Raw genomic sequence first — 26,924 nt, 5'->3', positions numbered from 1 at the left:
GCAGATAGCCTGATTAGCGCAATGGTTACAGACCTGAGGACCCAAACGAACAACTTAGTCGTTAACGAAGAAATGGAGCACACTGTATAAGTATGTGCAGTATATACAATAAGGTTTATTCCAACGTTACCTCAAGAAAAAAATATATATAAATTCTCCTTATGTAGGAGCCAATTCAGCAAAGACATTTCAAATAAAAAGCTGAAAACGTCTCCTGTGACGTATTGTGAGCAATATATGATAATATTTTATAGATTATAGACTAAATACAGTTGTAGACTTCAAGACTGCGGCGAGCGAACATCGATTTTCGCAAAAATATTTTCGTATTTAACCGGTAAAAAATTAACTGACAAAAACATAGTGGAGGAACATACTACAGTTAACATCGTTCAGTGCAGATCAATTTTGACAAATTAGAATAACAAATTCGATTTCTGCGTACACTTCATTTGGAAGCTGACAACAGAAAATAGTTCCGTAGAGTTTTACGCTGCTGTGTGCGGGATCAGGCCCGCACACAGCAGCGTATTTTTAGATAAAACAAGGAGATGAAGCGGACTCAGGCCAGGCTAAAACAAGAAAAGCACAGATTCACAAAGGTCATTGCTGGATGGAAACAGCCTGTCAGAGTGGGTAACCATCCAACCGGCCGTCACGACCCTGCACGACACTTTTGGCACACCATTTGGAGTGTTTATTCGTCGACTCATTGAGGAGCGAAGGACGAGAGAAAAAGGGAAGCCTCACGAAATGGCTATTGCACCACTCCTCTCATAAACTGAACCCACAGTCTTCACGCGTTCCTCTTCTTTCTGGCCACCCCCGTGAAGCAAGCCGCCCACTAGAGCACCTATCCAGCTTACCTTCGGATAACAAGTGATCAGCTTTACAAAACTTTCTAAAGTTCGACGGAAGAAAAGCAGGCGGCGGCTTATCGTAAACCATCCACTGAACAATCGGCGGGTTGATTGGACTTGGGATCTTGCGAACGGCAGGAGCAGTAAGCTCGCACTGTAAAGATTTGAAGCAGGAGGCTGACTCCGGACGAGATTCCATAATCGTACTATCCCAAAGTCCTCCGTTGTTCCTACTCTCTACAAGGTCCTTGTCTGGGTAGGCTCGCTCATGTATGCTAGAAAAGCAGTGGGATAGCAAAAACGAGGAAAAGGGACAGTTGGTCAAGGAGGGGGTAGCTAAGCCTGGGGAAGCGAGTAGACACCGCTGCTCCTGCGTTGGGTACGCCACTCTCATTAGAATAATCTTTCTCGACTAAATACTAACCAGAAACACCTACCCGTTGCTTGCCGGCAAAGATGACGAAAGAGCTAAAGGTGGCACCCGTTGTCCTGCCGACAGGAAGTGGAAACCACGATATTTCGGCAGACCGGCGGGCGATTCTGTATGCAGCGAGCTAGAAGCTACCCATGTGTTTGTATAAGCGTATATGCGTAGTTCTGATTGTGCCTCGAAGCTTCATCCTTATCAGGCACAAGCTGTCCGAGCAATGTTCCCGTTTCCCATTAAGTTGTATGCGTCTGATGGTGCATTAGAGATGAGCAGTAAATAATGTGTGCTGGGTGAAGGCGCTGACGGTGTTTAGCTGCCTTGTTGCTCTAACAAATACGTTATTTCTGTTAAGACCTCGATATTGTGTACACAGAACTTGAGGACTAGAGATAAGTCACTGTCAATCAACGAGCAGTGCGCAAACAACTGAGTATATGATACTATGCTTTTGACGATCCTAAAGTGAGTGCGGCCCCAGGCGATGATTATAATCCCGGAAAAAGAGCAAGCCTAAGATAATAGTCTTAATATGCACGAGGCATTTATGTCGCACGTGTTAAGTTGATTTCTAAACGTGTCCTTGCTATGTGTACGTCCTGAGTTGGCTACCTCGACAAGGGTTTTGGCATAGACTGTGAAAGTTTATATAAGCCAGGGAGTTTATCTTTTCTCCCGTTACGAATCGAAGACAAAATTAGAACACATAATAGATTTCCAGCAGTGCACTGCGTTTTACATACTAACCAGCGGGTATTTTATTATTAGAAAGTATGCCTAGTGTTAATTCTACAGACTACAATATTGCATTATACAGTGACCGTATGTCATTCACGTCATGAAAATATATAGTAATGTTAATGCGTGTTCTCTTGTAGTGGAGCTTTACCTACCACGTTGAGACGTAAAAACGTCTACGTGAAGCATTGAAGAGACCATTCACACAGCTTTGCCTCTGATACGCAGCTTTAGTCACTAGAGTCCGTGTTTTCTATAGAGAATTTTCTTTATTATATATTTAGAAGATTACAAATATGTTTCTATAATAATAAAAATGATAAAAATTAGCAAGGAGTATCAGGTGAAATTGGTGTCCTATTTGTGACAGCCTTTTCTCATTGTCACGCTTCCTGTAAATCTGTAACAGATTTGCTTCATCGTTTATAATACGACACAAATCCGAAAATGTTCGTCTATTGACGAGTGTTGCCCCCGTGGCCTTTACTGTCGGCAGTGTAGGGACTTTTCTGGACTCGTTCTCTAAGGCATCGATGATTCGCGGTGCCGTTACGATAGCAAACAGTAGAAAAAATATTTTAGATGCTTCTTAAAGCATCTAAAATATTTTTCGTCCGTGAATCTCTTTTCCGTTGGGTCCGCTTTGGGTTTGAACAGTTTTCACGACGGTACGATCCCACAGTTTTCGTAACAACCCGGATCCGATTGTTACCGATCTCTGCTGAAAAGCCAGTCCAGGCTCATATGCACATAAGAAGAGTGGCACTTTCAGTCCTTGTTCCTCTGACTGGGCGGATTCAGGTTTAGTTTCAAAGTGCAAATGGGCTTCGAAACTCTTGACGGGCTTCGTCAATATTGGTTTAATAAACAGTGTTGTCAATGGACATCATCGTTTCAAGATCGCTTGTCAAACCTTTTCAAAATTGCTCATTTGAGAAAAGCGATCGAAAGAGAAAGACGAAAAATAGTAATCGTTGCCAATTTTTTTTTATCTAATGACAGCGCTTATCGGCGAGGAATCCTTAAGTAGTAACTTTAGTAGGGAAAGACAAGATAATCACTTCGATCGTGTAGATTCGACGACGTCGGGGGTTTTTTTAGATTTTAGGGAATTAAACGTTAAACAAAAGGCTTATTGGTCGAAACGATCCAGTCGATAGTGCTTTGGTAGCTACCGTTCAATTAAATGGCTGTGGATTTTCTACGACTGAAAATGCTATATCTATCATTCTAAAGAAGTTAGAATGGTAGTACTCAATGGGTTTGCGAGGTGAAACAAACCTAACGGACACAGCTTTTGCGCCTCCGCCCTTTCAGTTATGTTAGAAGAATCACAAAACCTAAAAATACGTCACCAAGATCACGTGGCTTATTCTTAGGTTTTCTAAACAGGATGCGCTATTTATATTGATCTTTTTATGATTTACTTTAATACTATATCTACATAAGCAGATATGTCAGCGAAATTTTTTACGTGTGCGAGAAGTGTCATTCCTGACAATTATATTTGTGTAATATAACTGTTACTTGCCGCCATTGCGGTCACAACTTGAAATCTAGTTATTCACAGAGTATTTCGTCTTCAACCGGCGACTAACTTTTTTTTAGCAACCGCATGTCAAACGAAAATAGTTCTAGGTTATAAAACTTTCAAAGTGCCTCTCAAATACGCTTGATTCGAAAAATTCGAGCGGAATTAGATTTTGGCTTGATAGCAGGCAGAAGTTCGAAAAATGTGCGGTCTTAAAACGACGAAAAAAATCAAAAAGGTACAAACAGTTGTAAGAAAACTAACCATTAGAGCTCATTTGGACTATTGACTTTATTAAAACAATCGACGGTTTTTGTCATTTGTATCAAAAATAGCCCTTTGGACCATTTTAATGGATGTTTGCGCTCCTAAATCTAAAACTTTTTCGGTCTATGTCACGGAATTCCTTCTGGGATTTTTCAGGACTCGGATGAAAACTGGCAATAATATAGACCATCGATTTTAAACACAAAAGAGAAGTTTATGGTTTCCGTGGGGTTTTGTCCTGCGGGAAAGGATTATATGATGGCTCATTGTTAGTCAAACCGTGAAAACGGCCTTATTGTGTTCCAGTATGGCGAGTTTACTATTTCTCTCAAGAAAGAACAGACTCTTTTTAGTACCGAGAATGACGGATGAACGCATGCCTTGTACAACAAACAATTCGTCACAGTCCGTGTAAAATTTCGCGCCGGCCTGTACAGTTTATTATATGAGTTTATAAGAAATCAAAATATATCCAGAAACCTAAACTAACTAACTCGGTATCATTTGTAGTCTACCAGCATTTTAATACCATCATAAGCATTCCGTGAAAGCCGAAATTGAAGATATTCATAGCTATTTGAAGCTTTCAGTTGAAAAGGCATGAAGGCAGCATTTTAAAAAGCTTTGTTTCGATATTGCTGTGCATCACACGGAAATTTAGCTGAGTCCATGTAGGCATCATATGCTTAGCTACGTATATGTGTGTTGTTTTGGGGGTACGCATGCGTTGTCCCAGATTAGGGATAATGATTCATCTCAGAAGATGTTAAGGCGATGAAGATAACGATGATGACTATTATTCAGAGCAACGGCGTCGTTATCGTATCATATTTGTATCGCTTCTGCATCATGTGGATTACCATATTTGGCGGAGCGACCTCGGCCTGCAACATCGTTACCCTATTTCGGAAGGGCTTCGGCTGTGCGCCCTTTTAGTCTTTCCTTCATAACCCCCTGCCCTCTCGCCGTCCATCTCAATTCTATGCGGCTTACCGACTATCCTGCAAGCGACTTCTGCTCCAACAAGTTTATCCACCACTATGAACGCTACGTAGCAGCGGTGTTACACGGGCAACACAATTATGGAACAAGAGGCAGGTGAAATCGTGACTGCGGCGGCAATGCAGCGGTGGCTACAGGAGCCCAATAATAGCGTGGCCACAATGGCTTCTATCCGGAAGTAGGGACAGGCTGCAAAAAAAAGCCCAGGCAAGCGGAACGGGCAAACTCTTTGCACCAGCAACAAGCTAGACCTAACGAGGCCACCGCATCCATCATTCATGTGTTTATCTAGTTAGCTAAGCTGATCCTCGTCCGAAATTTATATGTATAATATAAATAATATAGCAACGTGTACGGCCAAAAAAAAGAGCTGGCACTGAGCGAACTCGAAGGAAATGCTAATTCAAAATTTCGTTTAGAATATTTAGTCTACGCATATTCAATATGTTTCAATGTTTTGAGAACTGTCTCAACAAAAATTTAGATTAATTAAAGGTTAGGTTTTAAATAAACTTGAGCGATTTAGATTGAATATGATGCTATAGTTTGTAGGAAAACGAAAAGGTCGTTGATAAACCATGGCGGGCACATTTCGGGTATATTTATCTCATTTTGCAGGTTCTCTTATTTGTCGTACAAATTACAAAAGCTAGCCGTGAGATGGCGTACGTTTTGCCGAGTTATCTGCTGCGTAAAGAGGAACGATACGGGTCCCCCGAGAGTCAAGTGCTCGATAAAAATCTGTCGTTTTTCTAATTTGTTGTATCTATTCTCCTACATACTGGTAATCTTTCCCCCTTTCGCACAACCTATACGCTTTCAATTTCGTTTATCAATTACAAGAGAGACGATTGAGAGAGCTAAGTTGTGACGCTAACCTGATTTCTAAACAGAAGACTCACATACGTACGTATAAGTCGATACTGATGATATTTCTCGACAAGCTCTAAGTAAATGTATTCAACGAAGTAGTAGTATTTGAAGCAATGGACTATTTCGTACGGGCTATGAGTAGGCAGCAAAGGAAGAACATGACAAGCAGTGTAGTAATGATAGCAAAAACAAAAAGTATCTACTCTATCTGTCTGTCACCGTACAGCGAGGTCGAACATAAAATTACACAATGATCAGTGTAGCTTGGCCCTAACAGCCGAAGCCGGCGATTGTTGCTAGAAGCATCGTTGCGATGGTAGTTCCATCATCATTTGACGAATTACGGCATCGATGCTGGCGCTGCGACTGTGAGGCGACACATATAACGGCACCCAATAGATGCTTGCGTCGGTAGCGGGCAATGAATGGTGGAAGCCAATAAAGCAAAAGATGATGTAGTATTACGTCGTGAGCTACAAAAAGAGCCCTCTGCTACGCATTCTGTCACTGCCGATGATGTTGGATAATGATGATGGGTGGAGATGAGACGAATCCCAATATAGCACAAACAATAATAAACACAACAACAAAAACAACGGAAAAGCTCTGCGCAGCTACTTCCGTGTGCGTGTGATCCTGCGCGTACTGAAGACGAAAGACTGGACCTAAATGGTCAAAGAGGGAAAAACACTGCAAAGTATACGAAGGGGAAAACAGGACTGTGACATTTCTCATTGTCTCCCGTTGGGCTGGATGTCATGATGAAGAACTGCTACCGCCGTTGCCGGCAGATGGTCTGAGGGTAATGAAACGGGGCAACAGAGATCAACCCGCGAAATGATGGTGCGCTCAGGATATAACGCCGCGCAAGACCTTTCTTGTGTGCGTATGTTTATAAGAGAGGCGGCCTGATCATTTGTACTATATGATCAAGTGCACGGGGTGTTCGACCATGTAATATATGACCGATACGGTCTTGTCGGTGGGGCAGCTGGCATCATCCCAGCCAACTGTACCAACTAAGTCTGCCTTGAGTCCCGCATTTAACTCCATGAAGATATATGGCTTCTTAGCTTGCTGCCGACCAGCTCCCGTTCGGGCGGGGCGGGGTAGTATAACATGGCAGTTGCTAAAAAAGGTTGCCTTTTCTGAGCGAGGGTGGCTATGGTCTATGAGACGGGTAATTCTTACGCGGGTACTCTGACATCTCAGGAGCGACCCTGCCTGCTGCCTTACCCCAGCTTTGCTCGAATGAACGACGACTGACCCCGAAAACCCCGTAAGTCACTTTTACTGATGTCAGATCACCTCGCCGCCACACCCCATCGCTGCGTCTGTGTGTGCACATATACGAAGCTGGCATTTGCGCATTGACGCTATTGTGTTCGAGCCAGGTCAATTTGTAACGGTAAGCTTTCGTTCATTTTGAATTGAGGTCAACCTTTCGGGTGCAGTGAGATCCATTCAGCGTGTCATGGATATCGTCATTGTTTAACCAGCAGATGGTGTCAAAATTGTGATTCCGACAAAGGTTCCCTGTCCCATAGAAAACGTTTTCGCGCCAATGGAAGTGGGTCACTATGCATATGTATTGACTACAGACGAAAGTAAAAAAGAGTACTTATTATTATGTCGACTAGTTTGCCCGGAATAGATACTGAATCAAATAAAGTATGTCTATTTACGGTTGCTTAAAAATCCAGCTGTTATTTTTTAGCTCAGTCTTTGTCTTGCGTCTCCAGCTGAATCACACAACGAAAGCGATGTCTTTTAATGTTGTACCCTTAGACCTTCCCTACCATACTATACGCCGAACGTATTATTCTGTGTGCCTTTGTCATCTTTTTCTGCAGTCGTAAGGTCACTGGTCCCTGTTGATTACACAACAGGTTACTACCGTGGTCCTTGGTGTTGTGCAGCTAACTTGCTTCGTAAAAAAGTCAACTTTGCACTCTAGCCATCTTCATCACAACATAAGATCCACCAGGCCGCTATTACCAATATGTCCGTCGGTGGCTGCAGTACTTCTACGGCACACCCTCTTACTGTCTCCAGCTGTTTGCCCGTTTACTTAAATGCGAGTAGAATTGCTGCAAAAAGATCTAGCTTTTCTTTTCTAGCCGCTGTTCCTCTGCGCAACACAGCAAGCTGAGGCTGAATCGCGTAATAGCTATACATAGTTGGCTGGTACCTGCTTCGCTCCTCTACTGCCGCTTGCCTGTGTTTGCCATCGCAACTTTTTGCTATTCTTCAGGTGCTGATGGCATTCTTTCCTCGTAACAGGCCCAGGTCAGGCTACGCCGCAGCTAGGTGCTTGGTACGTTTTTGCCCCTTTCCCTATTTCGCTTTGGTTTTCCGCCTGTACCTTTTGATCCCTGTTTCAGTATTTCGCCTGTCTATTCACTATTCGGGCAGTCACCGAATCGAATTAGTACTACTTAGAGCGGCCACTTCAATGCCGGTCACCGAGCACTACTGCTATCAAGCAGTGGCGACAGGCGCAACATACCGTCGGGCTATCCAGATGGGTTGTTGTTATATAATAAGATGCGTTAGCTCGATGTATGTGTATGCGCACCTATAAAGGTGTAGCTCGAGCGTAAGGGAATGGACAGTCATGTAAGCCCAAAGCATAGACAAGTGAGCCCAAGCTAAAAGATATGAAGACAGCCTCTACTGAGAAATCAATTACGACTTAGGCTTATCGACCCTAAGGTAAACGAGGTCTTCGTTCTCACCATCGAACTCAATAATGCCAATACCATTTTGATTACCGTGGTACTTGTTCGTCATTGGATCGTGTTGGTCAATGCGAGTCCTGGTGGAACATTTAGATTGCGCTTTATATAGAGATTTTGAAAGTGGGCATTCCAAAAGCATTAGTTATCTATAGCTTGCTTAGAAGTGATTAAGCTAGCATACGAGCGTATGTCGAAGACTCAGTTCGATAGACACCTAAAATAGCCTGAATTTATTCGCCTATAATGTCTGTTTACAACGCATGAAAATTCGTTCCGGGCTAAACGTGTAAGGCAAATAAATATGATTAAACCTTGTATACATGGATTCTGTATTCACTATATACTTAGATAGAAACTTAATAACAACTTATGTTGGAAAGTGCATCTCTATGTTACGCAGGATGAAGTGAAACTAAATTCGCTTTCTTTCCCTTATCTCCCCATTTATTGACGGTTAAACAGCATGTACTAATAAAATGCACAAATCAGCTCCACTTGGCCGCTTTATTTCGTACCGCTCGTATATTTATTGCAATACAGTCATCACTCGAGATGTAGCTCCGACAAAGATCCGCATACCGCGTCGTCACAGTAATAAATTGCAGTTTATATTAAGCAAGAGACTGTGCTTCGCGAAATCGAAGGGCAGATGGATCGTTACTGGATGAAGCGAAGGGGTAGTCGAAAGAACAAACGTCGTGCCTCTGGCTATATCCCCTGTTTCTTTCCTGGAACGCGACCTAACTTTATAGGGAACATAACCAAGAAGGTAGTTGAAACCGGGACGGCCAACGACACAACCTTCTCATATCTGTATCAGAAGGAAACAACGGGGCTGCCGAAGCGTCTGCCGCTGCTGGTGTCGCTTCTGCAGTACTCGCCACGTGTTCAGCCATCGAGCAGCAAATCCAACTTGTTACAGACGAGACTGCGATGCTATTGCACCTGGTGGGTCTCATGCTGGGGCACCTTTCTTCCTATACAACCCCTCATTCTCGGTCTATCGTTGTAGCGAAAGCCCATCCAGCCATCGAAGTCCGTAAGCAAGTACAAAGACTTAGGCGACGTCCGGCCCTCAGGGTTTTCCTCCCACTATCGGTTCTCTCTATTCTAATTGAGCTTCACTCAAGGTGCTATTAGCTGGCAGGGAGTAACGTCTACAGTCCCGTTAAAGTCGCTTGCATTTGAAGTGGCATACATACTACGTGTTTATGCCTACAGGTATCCAATAAGAAGAGGAAGACATAATAACATTTTAAACATATCCTGGAGGACACATTGCTATAACAGACCAGGGGATACATAAGATCATCTTCTATCGTGCGGCAATTGGAGTAAATAAAAGGGATCGGTCAGAAGAATCTAGTGTGAATGTTTTGTAAATGCAAAATACTATACAGGGATAATCAATGGAGTTGTGAATAATCAGTGTTATATGCTGTGTAGAATCATTCAAGGGCTTTTAAACAAGCTATCTTCATACACACCGATCATCTGGTGAGAAATAAATAAAGTTAACTCTTAAGACGCTTTCAACGAACAGCCGATAGGAGATTTCGCTGGTCAATGGACTTTTGATTGTTTCATTTAGCAGAACGAATGTTCTGAGTTTCGTGACCACGTCTCATAGTCCACATTGACTATTTAGCTGGCACGGCAACTGTACCCTCATTCTCTTTTCAATTAACCATCTACCGACTGATTCAACAAGTCTAAGTGAAGGACATCTTGCAAATTTCTGGAAAATCGTCTTTCCGCCTGGTATCACATCCAGCCTTTCAACGAAAGTTCACTAAAACATAATAGGCTCATGGTAAACGTTTTCTAGAAGACCTAGATAATTGATGTCAATGAATATTTGTTTTGCATGAGCTTGTCAAGATAGTTTCAATCTAGAAAACGGTCGCTGAAAAATGTCTTACGCATGGATGTCAAATTATGAATTATATGTTTATAAAGCGACGATAAACTCGTAATTTATCATTTTTAATGTTAAATAATGTACCGATCGCGACAACATATGGGCTCATTGATAGCGGACGATAGTACGTACCGCCGGTAAACTAAACTATTTTTTTATTCTGAATTCAGGTCAGATGCTCTCCGGATCTGTTGACGGGCGAAGTTCAGCAAACAGGTTTACACGTAATACGGTCAACTCGTATAAATACAAATAACAATAACGATTTTCTAAAGAAACGGCACATAATGACGGCACAGAAAGGTACCTTCCGCGTTGATTTAAATTGGCCTGCCGGTGTAGGTGCTATACTTGATTGTTTCTATGCCCTTCAGGTCAACGTAAATTGCGCTTTATGTTGCTCTACACAAGAGTAGGTCGTAGCTATACACCAGGGCGAAGGCAAAAGGAAATGTTAGATCAGCAAGTGCGTAATATCCTCAACAAGAACAACTACAACAGCAACAGAAGCCCATTGAGTCAGAGCTACTTGTTCTGAGCCTACAAGGAGGCAGTTGACCAAATTGCTTAATCATTAACCCAGCGGATAAATCCAAAGGGAGTATACATCACGGCAAAGGTAGCTGGGCTTAGTATGCTTCAAGTGACGCTGGACAATGTTGGTAGATGTCTGATGTACCAGACAATGAGGTGACGCCAAGCCAGTGAACACCTCTGGGCAACCTGGGGTTAGTGTGTAGGATCACCGTAAGTGAGTGCATGTGTGTGTATAAGCTCATAGCTGTTTGTGTAGCAGCGGGGCATATTTAGATAGATTCGCTCTCGTTCCAATGGCAACTGTCACCCTTGGCAGTAGGAAGCGACCTGACCCTCTTCTTATCGCATCGCACACGAGCTTCTGTTGGTATGACGCCTTAACAAAGCGTCCCACAGCCTCGTCTCTAACATAGAGGGAAGAGAGGGAAACGGTCGAGGGGAAGTGTCACGTGCCAGCTCAGCACGACTCCATCCAATCAGTCAGTAACGGACAACGAAGGTTCAGGGGGACGGCGAAAATCATCAGTCAGCTCAGAAGCAGCTCTACCTAGGTAAACCGCATGTACCTCTACAACTATACAGGGATGTACCGCCGCTAATAAAAGTACAATGCTGCACTTCGGAATTGGGAAAATCATCGCGAAAAGAATTAAGAAATGTGGATTCTTTTTCTACGCATACAGGCAATAGTAATATGCTTGTAGGTTGTTCAAAAACAGTGTAACGATATGATTTGATAGATAAACTTATAAGTACCAAGGAAGCGGTTGTGAGCCTGGGCAAATCCTGTGGGAACTCGATTAGCCGTTTACTTGGCCTTACCCTAGGAGATACTGGCCCTACGAGAGCTGGCGCTCAGTTCGCGGGCAGCGAAAATCCGTGTCTCTGTATGGGCTTTTAGAGTTTATTCTTTTTCCCTGTTTGACTCCGATGCGTGAACGTGGTCGGGTGGCGCCCCTTCAACGGATGACCGTAATAACTTCGTGGTCAGAGAATCTGCACTTCTGCGAAAATCGTTATAGCTTGGAGTTGGGGTGGAAAAGGGAAAAGAGACATGGAATACGCAGACAAATCAGACCAAACAGTAAGCATCTACCTGTCTGCCATTTGTGCCTGTCCTGTAAGTGCAAGATGACCAAATGATTTTTTTCCGTTCGATCAGTGAAACAGAGGTCAGCACATCAGGAGGCTGCCTTTTCGTTTCATTTTCAGGTTTCATGCAGCCTTTAAATAACCGCGTGCACACGTCTCTTTATAGAAGATCAACGATCGCCTAGGCATACAACTTACGAATTCACCCAAGTTTTCACAACGTAAGCACATCTAATTAATTGGCACTGTTTCTTAGTACAACGTTGCAGTTGAGACGTCCAAGGCGTTACTTCTGTTGTTCCACATGTTTTTTTTTTGATACAGCTGAAATCCGTTTGCTAAAAAAATATACAGTAATCTTCGAGGTTTCCATGTTCACATATAAACATAGAAGGCGAGCCATTTTTCTCAGTGGTATCGGGATACAAGCTCTAATAAAGAGACACGTTTGTTGAATAGTTACCACCCTATAGTACACGCGGATCTATGAAAATAGCTATCGGTCATTAATGTTTGAAGTCGTCTGGCCTTTAAAGACCTAGATGTACTTGGGTCAGAGCTACTCGTTAACTGTCTGGAAGAAAATTGACGAACAAAGAAGAACAACCTAACCTAAACCCATTGTGCTAAATGAATGCCGGTTTTAAAGTACGCGGCACCATTACGAGCCCATAAATTCTCAAAGCTATTTCATTTTGTCTGCAACAACGACAATACACAATAGGGACAACTTGAAAGGAAAGAAGGTAGGGAAAAGCGGACAAGGGTAAAGAAAGAGCGATACATTCAGTGCAGTGCTGGATGGCGTAGATTACGGTAGATGGCGTCCCGGTTGACTCCAGACGAGTACAACCACATGTAGGCTTGGCAGCGTCACAGTCGGGGCTATAATAGTGCTCCGGCAGTAATTGCACGCGCGGCCGAAGCGAACGCACAAAGGCAGTTGCGTCATACAGCTGCGACAAACATCACGACGACGGCGACGAGCTGGTCATCGTAGCTTGGCTCGGTTCCGTCTGTTCCCGGTAGCTGACCTTTTCTTTCTGTGCTTTGTAGACTGCTACAAAACAGGTCAAAGTTGTCTGTGGCAGTTTGCAAGCGCATAATAATGTCTTATTCGTTTTTGTTGTATTGGAGTTCCCTTTTAGGGCAGCCACGAATGAACAGTGGTAGCAACAAGGCAGGCCATGACAACAAAAGCAGCGACACGAGAGCTGTAACGATGGCGACAAAAACAACATCAGAAGCAAACTGTCTTTGAATTTGCCCCTGTCGCTTTAGCGTGACGTAAACGCGAATACAGTTGGAAGGACGGTTGAAGTAGAATTGGGACATTGTATAAGTACTGAGTGGAAAGCAAAGAAATTTCTTGTTTATGACAGAGAGGGGGTCCGCACGTGCGTTGGAGACGGACAAGCGATAACGGACTGAGTCATTATTGTCCTTGTGAAGGGATAGAAACGAGACAAAAGGAAGCTAACCGGCAACCGTCGGTCCTGTGGGTCCTGTGCGACGCTGGATTCACTCCAAGCCTCACTCCGTTTTCCTCCTCGTTCTACCTGAAGTTGCTACTATTGCCGAGTAACAGCATTGTACGAAACTATAAGTAAAACTTGTTACTTCGCTCGATTGTCTCTAGTTGTCCACAGTGGTCTGAAGGGTGCTGCTATTTTCAATGTATGCACAGAAATTGTATGGCTTTAGACAGACACTCCCAGGTAGCCAGCCCACTGGGTTGACCATTCAAGTCGACAGTACACTATTTTCTAATTAACTAAAACTACGAGTATACAAAGCTATACAACTCTACCGTCATTTCATATCCGTTTCATTTGGCCGCCAGATTTACTTGAATTCATATCCATTGAAAAGAGAAAAATCTATTACTTTCGAAACTAAAAAGTTGCAAAACGACTATGTTTTGTTAGCAAATCTGTTGTACTTTAGTATCCTACAGGTCGTCCTTTGATAGACAGGTACGGCAGAGGCCTGCAATGTGTCGCCAGTCAATGTCAGTCAGTTCGTGTTTTTTGTACTGATATTTTAAAAATGGTCGCAAATGGCTCTGCCGCCTCCAGGTTCAATCGAAGTACGAAGGAACGATAGCTCAGTTATTGCACTTAACAGAACCTTAATAAAGCAAGCTACGAAACATCGGACGCTGTGACGTTTGGGAGCAGTTAATGCGAGAATGACAAAGGCGTTGTTGGTTGCAAACGTTATAAATACATATGTATATATATCTTCTACATGAGCAAAGAAAAACATAATTTTGTATAATCCCACTTGTTGATAGTAGGAACGTGAGCTACCTTTTTATTAACGTCATCTGCATTATATTCCATCCGAAAAATATATACATCTGGTTTATATACATATATGATAAGCGTACAGCTAGAAAAACATCTAGTCGGAACAGATGAAGCACGAAAGATGTTTGGCGCTGAAGTATGCATAGGTATCGACGTTATTGTCGTCTTGAAGACGTCGTTTGCATAAAGGACGTACGTATACATAGGTATGTATATACCAGTATTAAGACCTCGTAGCATTACCTGGATTTTTTTCGGATGTTTATCTGTTATTATCAGCTTCTAGAGTCTGCTTGTGTACTTTGGAATAGCCAAACGAAGAACTACCGAAAGCGTATTTGAGCGGGAAGATGCGCTGAGCTGGAGAGGCGGCGGAATGCAGTGAAGTAACCTTTAGAATATGCCGCTCGTTCAGACGGCGTAAATTTGTTTAGAACTACTCGTACGCAAGCAGAGGAATGGACCACTCTCACGTTGACGTGCGTAAAGTGCTTGGGAATCCCTCACGCTCCAGAAAACCCACTTGCTCCCGCATTAGATGGATTTGCACCCGAAAGAAACCCAATGAAAATGCTAAGTCGCGAAAGCTTGAATCGCCTTTTTTGAGAAAAGAAAATAAAAGACAAAGAGATAGATTTCTTCCGACCTGCTGATGGCACGATCTGGCGATATCGGCGTTTCAAATTTGATGCGCGTGTATACAAAATTTCCGCTGCAGCAAAGTTGCTTTCTGAAAGAGTTGCAACACCTAAGAAGTTATTGTGCAAAATGCTATAAGTTATTTTTTTTTCCAGAACACAGACAGATTTATTGGTCACATGAAAAATAAGGCAATTTACTTGTTTATATTATTGGCACATTTAGCTTGGTCTGGAAACTTTTAGAAACTTCACTATTTATTTGTACCATAATAATCCTACTATATTTAAATTCGCCGTTTTTGATACTTGTTTTTGGTAAAGCACTGCCCGGAACGGTTCATCACAATAAATGGATTTTTTGAAGAGTTTGAGATTTTTTACGTGATAGACGTTTCGCTTGTGCTAGGTTCGTATAGCTTTTATTACCTGCAAGATTAAACGAATGAACGTGTATTTTCAAGATTTTGCTTTCCAATTTTTAAATCCGTTACGTGCCCCTTACGACGTCAGACGTGTCGACTGTAGTACTTGCTTAAATTATTGAAATTAAGTGTTGAAATAATGATTCAAATAAAAATCTGTGAAGAGCTGTACTGAATCCTACATTCCATATGAGGGCAGTTACTAGAGCATGCCAATTAGTCGAACTACACTTTCTAAGAACAATTCAGAGAACATACTATTTCGTCAGTTTACCAGCAATAGCAACACCAACCACTGGAATGAAGAATCTTAATAATTGGACGCCATTTGTTTTTTGTGGTGCAACATGGAGATGCAGGGAGGAGCGCCTCCCCCTGTTCGCTGGGTAGGAGGTCATACAGGACATCATCGTGCCTTTGTCCTTCGTCCGCAATTTTTATTATATACCCTCAGAGTTTAATTGCTCACATAGAATTTGAAACGACAGTTTTTCTACATTTGTCTACTCTATCGTACTCGGCCTATTGGACAGGCCTGTAAGGAGATGAAACTCCGTTTCAATGTTTTCACGTTGCTCTCGACTAGTGAGGTCATCTTCTCGTTTATTTCTCTTCGACTTCCCTTTCCCATTGCGTCGTTGTATGATACCACTGTTGGCATCTTATTGCCCCTATTTCGATTTCTGCCTTTCTCATTTTCTCTCTTGTTCAATGGAAAGCGGATGGAAAAGAGATTCGGCAGCTTTGGCCTATTAAAGTGGCCGGGGCCAATCTAGTCCTCCTGGTTCCTCGTACCACAAGTGCTTTTAGCAGCGTCGGTTTCTCCTGGCAGAAGATGGGCAATGGCAAACTGAATTGTTCCAGCTGGCAAAACCTCTCATGCATCTGATGAGAAACGTACGGCTGGACAAAGGAGCAATAACGAGGAAAAGAACAGTAGCAGTAGCGGCAGCAGCAGCAGCTTAGAGGCAGCAAAACGAGACTTGTCGGTAGGCCTTTGGCGGTCCTAGCAGTCACTGTATTGCAACGCAATAGCGCCCCAGTGATTGAATATAAATTATGTCCATTTGTGCAGCCGCGGTAAAGAAGTTTGGTTTGGAAAGCTGATGATGCTGGCGCTTCTGCCAACAGCTTGTGCTGTTTCGTTTCTTTACCCCCCCCCCCCCCTTGTCCTAACTCATTCCGAGAAGAATGATAACCACCACTACTAAAAGCACGTCGAAAAAGGACCGACGACCAAAAAAAGACAAAGGGGTGCAAGGGGAAAGAGAAAATGTAGCTAGCAAAGGAAAGCGGCTTATTTAAATATGGAAGCGGAATCTGGGAAGAATAAGCGGGGCCAACTTGATTTCGTTTTGGGAAGGAACAAACCTCTATGATATGTTAATAATACAGTGATGCTAAAACTGAGAATAAGGAGACTAGCAAGAATTAGGCCCGAGTCTCTAAGATGCTGCTGTAAGCTAGCTTGACTATTGAATGCTAGAGAGGCTAAACGAATAGAGATTAGAGGTAGATAGATAGACACGATAAAGGGCAAGTAGAACTCAAACAGACCTGAGTGCCGTACGGTCCTTAGTAGATGTATTCAAGCGTCTACAAAATTTTGTCATATTTATATGTATTTAGCCAATCATAATGGAAAAAGCTGTAGTGTGGTTTTTCATAACTGTTTATACGCATGCGACATTCTTTAAGGCTAATAAACTTGAACTAGGATTTGCTGATAGTCCTGTATATCTTTAGTAGTACTAAATTCTTACACTTTGTTTGTTTCGATTGTTTTCAGGATTTCAGGATGAGGTGGCGCCTATCTTCAGCACTTCTTTTAATACTTTTATTGCCCGGACTATTTACACTCACAAGTGCCAAAGTAAGTATTTCGCTATATGCGGAACGTTGCGACACACTGCGGGGACAAATTTGTGCTATTGGTTCGATATCAAATTTTTAGGTTTTATAGGCCTAGATTGAGTTTCTACATATAAATATACTTTTCTATATTGAACCTCCGACATATTTCGAACAGAAGTAAACCTTTGTGTGTAAGAGGATAGATGTTTTTTAGAGCTTAAATACGGTGCACTGTGTCATTCGTCATGGCGGAATTTTCATCCATGGAGAGTGACAAAGGTACGCAATGCTAATAGTAGAATATAATTTGTTTAGTCACGGCACTACCGTGAGGACGGTATTACGGGGGCTAGCGAAGGAGAGCAAATTGACCTGAGCTCCGAAGAGTCACCTAGGGGAACAGTGCAGGAATTTCCTAACGACCTAAGAAACACCCAACAGCATCGGTCAGCATCACCAAGCGTACGAAATGGAGACGAGCAGCAGCCGAAACAGCAAGATGATGATGTTTCACTTCAAGGTATGAAAGTTAATTGCCTAGAAGTAAGTTCGACAACCGACATATTTTAGACGGATACATGAACTGAGTATGCTGTGCATCCTTTCACTACATTGTCATCATCTGATCGTTGCCGACACACACACATACATATGTATGTATGTCGGCAATTTAATGACGCGTGCTAGGCTATCCTAGTGGCCTATATAGTAAACATCCACAGAACACCAAGATAGTAAACCGATTGACAGTAGCCTGATCATTTTTTCTAATAAGGTATTCCTTTTGCATTACCGTAGCGACGCGCCTATAGTACGCTGTACATTATTTAGGCGTCATATAGACCAGCGTCAAGGTCGCTGCGTGTGTTAACAACGCGCACGAATATAAAAATAAGGAACTTTAATTCCAGCCGCTCTGTCTATAGCCCTGCGCTGACCACTTGTTATAAATTAATCAAGCGTTAATGATCTGGAATTAATCAAACATGGCTGTCTATAACGCCTGGCCTTGAATGTAAGCAAGGTAATATTATTATATCAACCTTTAACTGTATTTTTATTCGGACCTAAGTTAGTAATCTACTTCAAGGATAGAATCTATACGTATTATAAATTCATAACGTTCTCGTAGCAGCTAAGTAGAATCGATGACTTAACATCGGTTTGAGTATCATTATATTCAATTGCTTTTTATATTTAATGCCCCATTTTGTTTTTTAGGGAGTTTTCAGTTAGCTACACGCTTCATTAAATTCCGAGAAGCTAATATCCTACTCAGGCCGATCTTGTCACCCTAGAACGACGCACGAAATGCCGCATTCTTCTATTCGAGCTACGAAAGCTCTCAACCACGATTATGGCTTTACGATTAAGATTTTCAAAAGTCGATGCGATAGATACTAGACAAGTAATAGATCATGCTGTAAGTTAAGTAATTGCAGCCTAACTTAATGGGAAGTTACGCGAAGTCGTCAAGCTAAATTAAATACATGGCAGAATACCTGAGCAAATCTCAGTAAATATATACGGTAAAGGGGGCGGCGGCATGATTGTCTCTATTGTTGCTTAAAACTGGTGGTGATGGTCCAACATTTTTTTCAGAAATTAGGCAGTCGAGTTATGTTGTAGCTCGTATTTCGGTACCTGAATAGAGCCTTATTAGAGTCTTTGTCTAAAGTCAGAAACACATTAACTAGGTTTGCAGTTGTATAAAGCTTCTGCCCTACTTCATGATTTGGACTGCCCTCTGGCGGTAACTATGGGGGGCGAGGGGGAGGGTAAGTTCGTCACGAGTCTACATATTTGGTGCAGTATTAATCAGTCTCGACACATAGGTACGCCGTGTGTAGAGTTCATATTGGTAAATTGTTGGTAACTTGCTGATTTCTGCTACTGTTCTGTAAGTAATATGTACCTAATATCTGTTACATTCGGACCTGATAGTTATTAGTGGAAAGCCAAGCTGCTATGTACAGGTATGACGGTCGGATCCATCATCTGGTCGATAGTATATTCGTCACTCCTGCGGATTTAATCAGCCGCTTAAATTAAGCTGCCTTTCGGTCTGAAGTGTCTCTAAACACCACAATGAAATTTAAGCAGCATGTCGGGTTCACCTCGTAGCCATACACAGTCCGTATGTGTCCTTCCAGCACTTTGGCATGTTGATAGCATTCTCCTTTCTCCTTTGAAACTATTTCCTCCTTTCTGCTATATCTGACGCTTAAGATCAAAGCTACGACTTCAGGTGCAAGTTGATGGACTCTATATCATTAGCCTCCGGTAATTTTAGTGACCTATAAACCAGAGTTCTCCTGAGTTTTCGCCGTCTTGGTTTTCGTCGTTTCCCACTCCAATAAAATCGTAAGTTACCAAAATTGGCTTACACTCAAATTCCTTGCAGGGAAGAACATTTCCGTCTGAAGGATTTCCACTAGAATCTCCGAGTGAATGTTCGGAATCAAACACGCAATTTATGAACGACTGATGCTAGCCTAGCTACTACCTTAGTTATCACCGAGACACATTCACAATTCCGGCTCTTTCATTTCCGTTGTTCCAATCTGTTTCAACTGTTTTTCTCTTTTGCTTTTGCGTCCCCGAACGAGTGTACTTTCCTGCTGACAAACATCGCAGTCTGTCTCTGAGCCGTCAGTACTGTTTATTCCTTCAGTAGTAGGAAGTAGATAGTGGCAGCGATGACGACGCCGACTATTCAGAGGGTCCATCAATCCCTTCGTTGTTTTCTTTGTTGACTGTACGCGCGTAAGAAAATGAAGAAGAGGGAGGGGATGCTCGTCTCATCGTCTCGTTGGTTGTCTTAGGCTTGCCATCTGGTTTCGCTGTCGAGGACATGAAAAACAGCAGCAGCGTCAGCGTCATTGTGTTGTCTGCCAGACGATCACTGGACAGTTCAGCCCGATCAGGATCAGCAGGAGTTCGCATAGCTGCTACCGAGGACTAACGATAGTAACCGTACTGGTCGACAACGATTCCAAGAGCGAGAGAACGACAGGATGAGAGGAAAGATTCGACTATGTCGTGTGCAGCATTGTCAGAAAAGCGGTCAGGACAGTGAAGCCTAAGATTGAAGAAGACTGGAAATAGGAAGATCTGTGTGTCCCAAAAAAGACAAGCGGACTTGCAAGGAAGAGAATTCTGGGAAATCAGGGTCTGATTTTGACAACAGTTAGTTGTCGGCTTGCTAGCACTCTGCCACGATTCGTTTAGCCTCCCAAGCATTCTACTGTCCTAAGTTATTCTCCGTGTCAGTGTCCTACCCGGCTTGTCCGTTGTTGGGCTGTTCTTTATTTCATTGGTTTTAGCTTTCGGGTCGAGCAGGTTTTTTCTTACTACTGATTCTTTTTTCTCGCTGCTTCCTGATGTAAACTTTATGCAGATAAACACACGTCACAACCTAAGCAACGCTTACGTCTCTTGATCCTTCGAACGTCAGCAAATGCATAAGCTACTATGCCTACGTGTATATATTTCTTCTTTAGAAGATCTAACCGTAGAATTTTACATAAAATGATTTCAGTAGAGTTTTCAAGGATATACATATATGTTCCGTATATGATAAATTTAGATTATCAGTGTATTTACATAGTGGCCTTTCGCTTGTTAGATTAGAACAAGCATAGATCATTATACGTTTTGTTATACGTCCAAACCACCTCAGCAGTATTGTTTCATGATAATAGGTGATATTTTAGAAAATCGCCTACTTTATGATATCGAAACTTGGAAACTGTTATTTAGGCCTCAATTTCAGATTTGAGTAAGCCAATAGTTTTCTAGCTGAGCAGTCGTGGCTAGTTTAAGTAAAACTTATTTACATCAATTTCACAAATCAAATAGGCAGCTCACAAACCAACTGATACGACCCAGTTCTTTTAGCCTAAACATACTATACGCTATAATAAAATACGCGCTCATACACGATTGTTCGTGCAACTGGTGTCACTCAGAGAGCTGACTCTCAAGCTGACCACCGCCGCCCAAATCATCACCACAGCAGCAGAGAGTTTGCTTAGGCCGTCGGCGCCAGCAGGGCATCGGTACCAAGGGACGTAACCAACTGGAGTTCCGCTAACTCCAATGAGTCCGGGTGAGTCTTGTCCAGACAACTCGAATATGTTTGCGTTGGTCGTCCAGAATGACCACTGAGCCGTGGAAGCGCTGGCCATGACTCCGGGACGGAGCAAGCGCGCAGCGGCGGTAGCTACGCTTGGAATTTGCAGAAACGCAGGCGGACTGACCGGCCACTCTGACGAGAGAAAATGCAAAAATGAGCGATCCAGGAAGGTACAACGCTTGGCTAAGCAAACCGATCGAACCTAACAACAACCCAGTCGAAGAGCTCCACTTCCCGTAATTATGCATCGTGTTTACTGTAGAATTGCCTGTTTGCAATTGGCCTTTCGGGTTACCTCTGCTTAAGCCGCTTTGCGCTCTCTGTACGTGTGTATACGCCGACAGGCTACGTAGCAGTCGCTTCATCCCGTTATTACCGTGGTTTCAAAGCACAGCCGCGAACAGTTAACGAACGACTTTGGCGTATCCGATGGCTGCAACGGTTGATCGTTGAAAACCCGCTCTGCCAATTCGCTTTATCCCCAGTTGGATGCAATCGTAGATGGACGTGGCGCTTGCAACACAGGGTCGATGAACAAACAAACATCCGGGTTATAGACTAACATAGAGCTCAACGGCGGGTAGTCGTACGGAGTGTGTTGAAGTTTATGAGGATATCAGAAAGATGTCGTGCTCATTTAAACGGGTAGTCTGCTCCAAAACCCCTTTTTCCGGTCACAACGTTAATCTGAAACGTTATAAGAGAATATGGATATAGAGAGACTTCTTTTATGGATCGGAACCTTAACAGTAGCTTTACCGATAGCGTCACGGACAAATCTAAAATAAAACAGGCTCAATGAATAGGCTTACCTATTCAAAGAAAAGGCGATTACTGCGGTTAAAGAACACTCAGTATTATGTAAAAACAAACCTTTTCCTAGATCTAAACGTCATGATCGGTAGTATTGCATGTATTTTGGCCATTAATATTATTACTGATGATGACTAAACTAAACCTTTCTCAATTATTTAAAGTGTGTGTAATAATAATAAAAATAAGTAATGTTGAATGTCCTAAAAGGAAAATAAGCGATAAGTCTTTCGAAGTTATATCGAGATAAGTTAACTATAATATCAGAGTCGAACTATCAAAATTTGCTCTAGATGACTACATTCTGAGCTATTACAGTACGAACACTCGCTTATAATATGATCATCTTTATAGATACGGGGGATCCATGTGACTCGCGCGAATGCGGCCGCTGGCGTGAGTGCATCGTGTCCGACGAAGGGGACGCTGAATGTGTCTGCCAACGTCGGTGTTCCCCTGGCGGAAGAGGCAAAAAAGTTCTTTGTGGCAGCGACGGTCGAGCCTATGCAAACCACTGCGAACTACGAAGAGCTGCTTGCCTTTCCAATGACGATATCCAGGTGCAGTAATAGTCTACATTTTAGATACCAGAAAATTACAGGAGGTCTGTTCGCCGGGGGAAAACTATTTTACAACTTCAGGTTTCGTGTTCAAGGTTTTTTAAATGTCACTTTCCCGTACTAGGTGACGATTTTTATCGTGTTCGAATATTTAATAGAAGGTCGTAACAGGTCTCGCCAGAATTTTTCGCAACGTTAAGCGAAGAAATGTGCTACCGGTGTAATTAACGATTTCCTGCGTGGCTCCATTTCTATGATATCCCTTTACTGATAGTGTTCACTGTTGGTCTGAATTTTCAGGTTGACCGCAAAAGGACATGTTACAAAAATAAAAACGTTTTTCCATCAAGGAAACTATTTAAAGATCCCGTGTTTAGTGGATTGCCGAAAAAGCAGTTAGTCGGCAAAAGGACCGCACAGCTAAAAGTGAAGAAATCAAAAACTACAAATCGCCAGGTGGAGCCCAATCTTGCCTGGGTTGAAATCAGTAGCACGACGACCACGACGACCCAGAAGCCACTGCCCTCCAGCAGGTCATCCAAAGACTGTAAGACGACTTTATTGCCAACTAGATCATGTATTAACAATCCTAAGATTTAAAATTTGATTCGAGCTGCAGATATGGTACAATTAGTTTCCCTGTGGGTTAACCTAAACGCGTCGAAGAACTGGTGCAAGCAGTTCGGGGTTTGCATTTACTATTGATCTGACTTTATTACAGATATGCCTTATTTTTTTTTTAATGAATTCTGTTTTATATCACACCTTAATTTAAATGGCTAAATCCTAAGACCGTTCGCTATCAATATGTTTTCCTTTCCGTGAATTCTCGTTTTCTAACCTTGGTAGCTATCTGTGAGTGAAAAAAATAATTGCTAGGTAGAATTATTTAAAAGCAAATCACATGCGCAATATAGAAATGCAGTCATGGACATCAGTTCCACCGAAAACAATGCACTGTAACCCATATCTCTTTCTTCAAGCTTCTGAGCCAGCACGTAATTTTTTACGCATGCAAACTTGGCCTTAGTTAAATTCGTTGCTCAAATAAAATAAGCCATCTTTTTTTTGCCAAATACTCGGCTAAATAGCCAATTAATTAAATATGTATATTTTCAGCACTAGAGATATCAGCCGAAGAGGAAATAGATGCGGAGGAGTCGGGTTTAATGGAGGACCTTGAATGTGGTCAACAAGATTATGATTTCATGAAGGAAAACCTCCTTTTATTCTATTCAAATAATGGAGAAGTAAAACGTCTTGGGGGTAAGTCATTCAGCTTTTCAATAACAGTTTTGATCTACTCCTAGAGGTCGAAACGTTATCATGTTTCAGCGTTTCGTATGGTTTGGACTCTATATCGAAGAACCTGTAGGTCCACTCATATTTCTGGGCTCACATAACTGGCCTAACCTGTGAGGCTCCAATGCATCGCAAATTCGTTTAAGGTTAGCTGCTTGCGCCCACGATTCCACCCATGATAGCGCTTAAAAATCGTGAAAAATATAAATGTAGAATTAAGCTTTGTTAGGTATATACGCCCTTTTAAAGATATCGAACTTTTCAGAATGCTTTCACAGTAAAGGAAAATATTGTGCGTAGATTTCCCAAAAACGTTTGGTTACAGCTTTATGTGTATTGTATTATATCTAAAGACACGGTTCATCGATCAATATTCGTCTACTCATCCATCGAACGTATCACTAAAATTCGAAAATTATCATTTTTCCAATGTTGATTAAGACTCCTAATGGATAAATGTACCTTCGCTTTGATCGATCGTATTTTTTCATTCGTTGGTAAACGCTGGATAACTAAATGTTGATCCTTTTGGTTGCTTTATGTATTAAATGTTTAATTTTCTCGACCGCTCCGCAATCAAAGGTCTCCTTAGCCCATATACTAACTCACCCTTAATGAAAACTAATGGCATGGAAAAGAACTCCCAAAGGGGGCTTCGTTATTTAATCGAAGCCCCCAGCATCAACGATGGCAACAGCCGTGACGACTCGCCTGCTCCGTGAAAGCCTAGAGAATGTCCCCTGGCATCGCGCAGTCGGCAAACACAAACGTCTGGACCGATTGAATAAAACGAAGCACACGTCGGAAATGCGCAAAGAAATGCTTTTTCTGAAAATTTCTTTTCGAGAATACATCTCTTTAACTATCCTTTGCTAAGCTATAGCTAGCACCCCCATAAACTAACCTTTGCCTTAGCGTATGCCCGTAGACACACCGCTTTGGTCGAGTGCGATGCGCGTCATGTGGTGGGGCAGTCCGCGTGACCACAACAGAAATGGCAAGCTAAATATAATCGAGAGGAGAGCTAATGTACAGTTTAATAACCTGTATAGCTAAAATACAACGTACGTATTTTATATAATACGTCAAACCTTTCATGAGATTCGAGATACAACATGAACGAGCTCTTTTATCGAAAAGATCTTCGATCGGTTGCTCCGACTCAGGAATTAATGGTCAGAAGGATAATCTTATGTTTTAGCTAACAAAAGGACTGACCGTATCAGTGGATGGTGCCATTTCTGTTAGTATAGATGCCATCTCTATAGCTAGCTTCTTATATCAATTTCTCCATCGTTAGGATATGACCTCAAATAACTGGACAGTATACTGAAGATTTGTAATTCCGGCAAGCTTTGTGCGATCGTAGTAAGCCTATTCTCATCTCTGTGGATAGGCATACTCAGCAAGTTAAGTTTTTGGTCTATGTCAAATCGTCGTTTTAGATTAAATGAATTCAAGGGTTCTCATTGGTGTTGAGTTTGTTAACGCAAACTGTGTTTTGGTATTGCTTGACCTGCCAAGTTGTGGCCGGTCTCCGCTCATTATCGTACAGAGATTCAGTTTGTCAGTAGTGAGTGATCACTTTAGTATTCGGATGCATGAGTTTAAGCGAGCCAGAGAATCAAGTTAATGATTTTCTATTAGGTACTTCTCCTGACACCTAATAGACCCAGGTATGTTGGCAACGTTGGCCAATGTGGACCGGTCTTGGGCAGTGCGCTGTCAAAAGCAAATTGTCCCTTGCCCTTTCGCCGCTACCAGTGGCAAGGGGCTAACCACGTGGCCGATCGCTGCGCGGAAGCAAATAAGCTCACTGATCTCCTAAAACGAATAACGACTGGTTCCGATGGGATTTGCTTTGCCCTCGGTGAGATTCATTTGAGACTAACCTTCGTCTGAAAAGTCGAAAAACAGCTGCGGTGTATTCTTCGCTTGTATGTAAACCCGCTGCGGGAAGGACCATTCAAGATTAAAAGCCCAGCATCATCGTTTTGTCCAGTGGCAAAGTTACAAACATGGCGGGCGTTAGACGTCGATCAATAGGGCAGTTAGAATTGTGCGTCCATTAGAGTCCTTCCGTTAGAGCGAGATACATTGCGTAGAATTGGTACGTACGTTGCTGTTCGTCTCTAAAATCCTCAATGTTTGGCAAAAATAATCATTAAACACATGATTGTATAGTTACAGTAACAATAGGCTATATCGTGCGCCCAATAGGTACGTGGCTGCATATTGGATTTTGAGCCATTCGTTACGTAGATGGCATAGATATTAAATTTTTCTCAGTAAAACTTGTTTTTTGAGATTTGAGTAAAAATGTTGTGTGATAAGTATATGTGAATATGAATTAAATTATTATACACTTGCGCGCAGCAGATTTGAGGCAAGCTCAAAGATAGAAATGTAGTATAATTTACAAGCAAGCGGTTTCAAGGAACTTCACTCTGTGGATTTTCTGTGAATTTCAGGCGCAGATTCATTGATGGCGTCAATGTTCGCTCATTACGATAGCAATGGCGATAACCTGCTTCAAGCGGAAGAGTTATGGCGGGCATCGGAAGATGACAAAATGGCCCAGTTGTCACAGGCTTGTATTCTAGCAGATATGTTAGTGTTTGATGATGTCGATAAGGATGGTACCCTATCGGTGGCCGAATTTTACGGAGCCTTCAACAGACTTGACAGTAAGCATCAGCCTTTTTGACACACAGATTTGAATTACGCTCTTAAATTTATACAGATCCATTCAATAAAACTTAGATTAATTACGATGTGGCAGAATAGCGCCCAAATTTCTGATAACAATATTATATTCATATGTGTTTACAAAAAAATATACAAGACTTTACAATAAACGCAGAGTTGAATCACCGATACCAAGGCCCTATAT

General features: G+C 42.3%; 1 protein-coding gene across 7 annotated transcripts in view; it reads left to right on the top strand.

The window, feature by feature from the left end:
- LOC111243005 (follistatin-related protein 5-like) overlaps positions 1-26,924 on the top strand; it is a 50,200-nt gene that overhangs the window by 12,664 nt on the left and 10,612 nt on the right. For all 7 annotated transcript variants that reach the window (XM_022788002.2, XM_086987407.1, XM_086987399.1 and 4 more), the window contains 6 exons: positions 17,154-17,237; positions 17,534-17,738; positions 22,524-22,729; positions 23,030-23,276; positions 23,849-23,995; positions 26,503-26,718. In XM_022788002.2, coding sequence (XP_022643737.1) covers positions 17,154-17,237; positions 17,534-17,738; positions 22,524-22,729; positions 23,030-23,276; positions 23,849-23,995; positions 26,503-26,718 — 1,105 coding nt within the window. The remainder of the gene's footprint in view (positions 1-17,153; positions 17,238-17,533; positions 17,739-22,523; positions 22,730-23,029; positions 23,277-23,848; positions 23,996-26,502; positions 26,719-26,924) is intronic.

The sequence above is a fragment of the Varroa destructor genome, unplaced genomic scaffold (genome assembly GCF_002443255.2).
Source record: "Varroa destructor unplaced genomic scaffold, Vdes_3.0 BEIS01000001.1, whole genome shotgun sequence".
NCBI classification, from domain to species: Eukaryota; Metazoa; Arthropoda; class Arachnida; order Mesostigmata; family Varroidae; genus Varroa; species Varroa destructor.
Note: the sequence above shows the minus strand (reverse complement) of the source record. Positions and strands in the feature narration are given on the sequence as shown.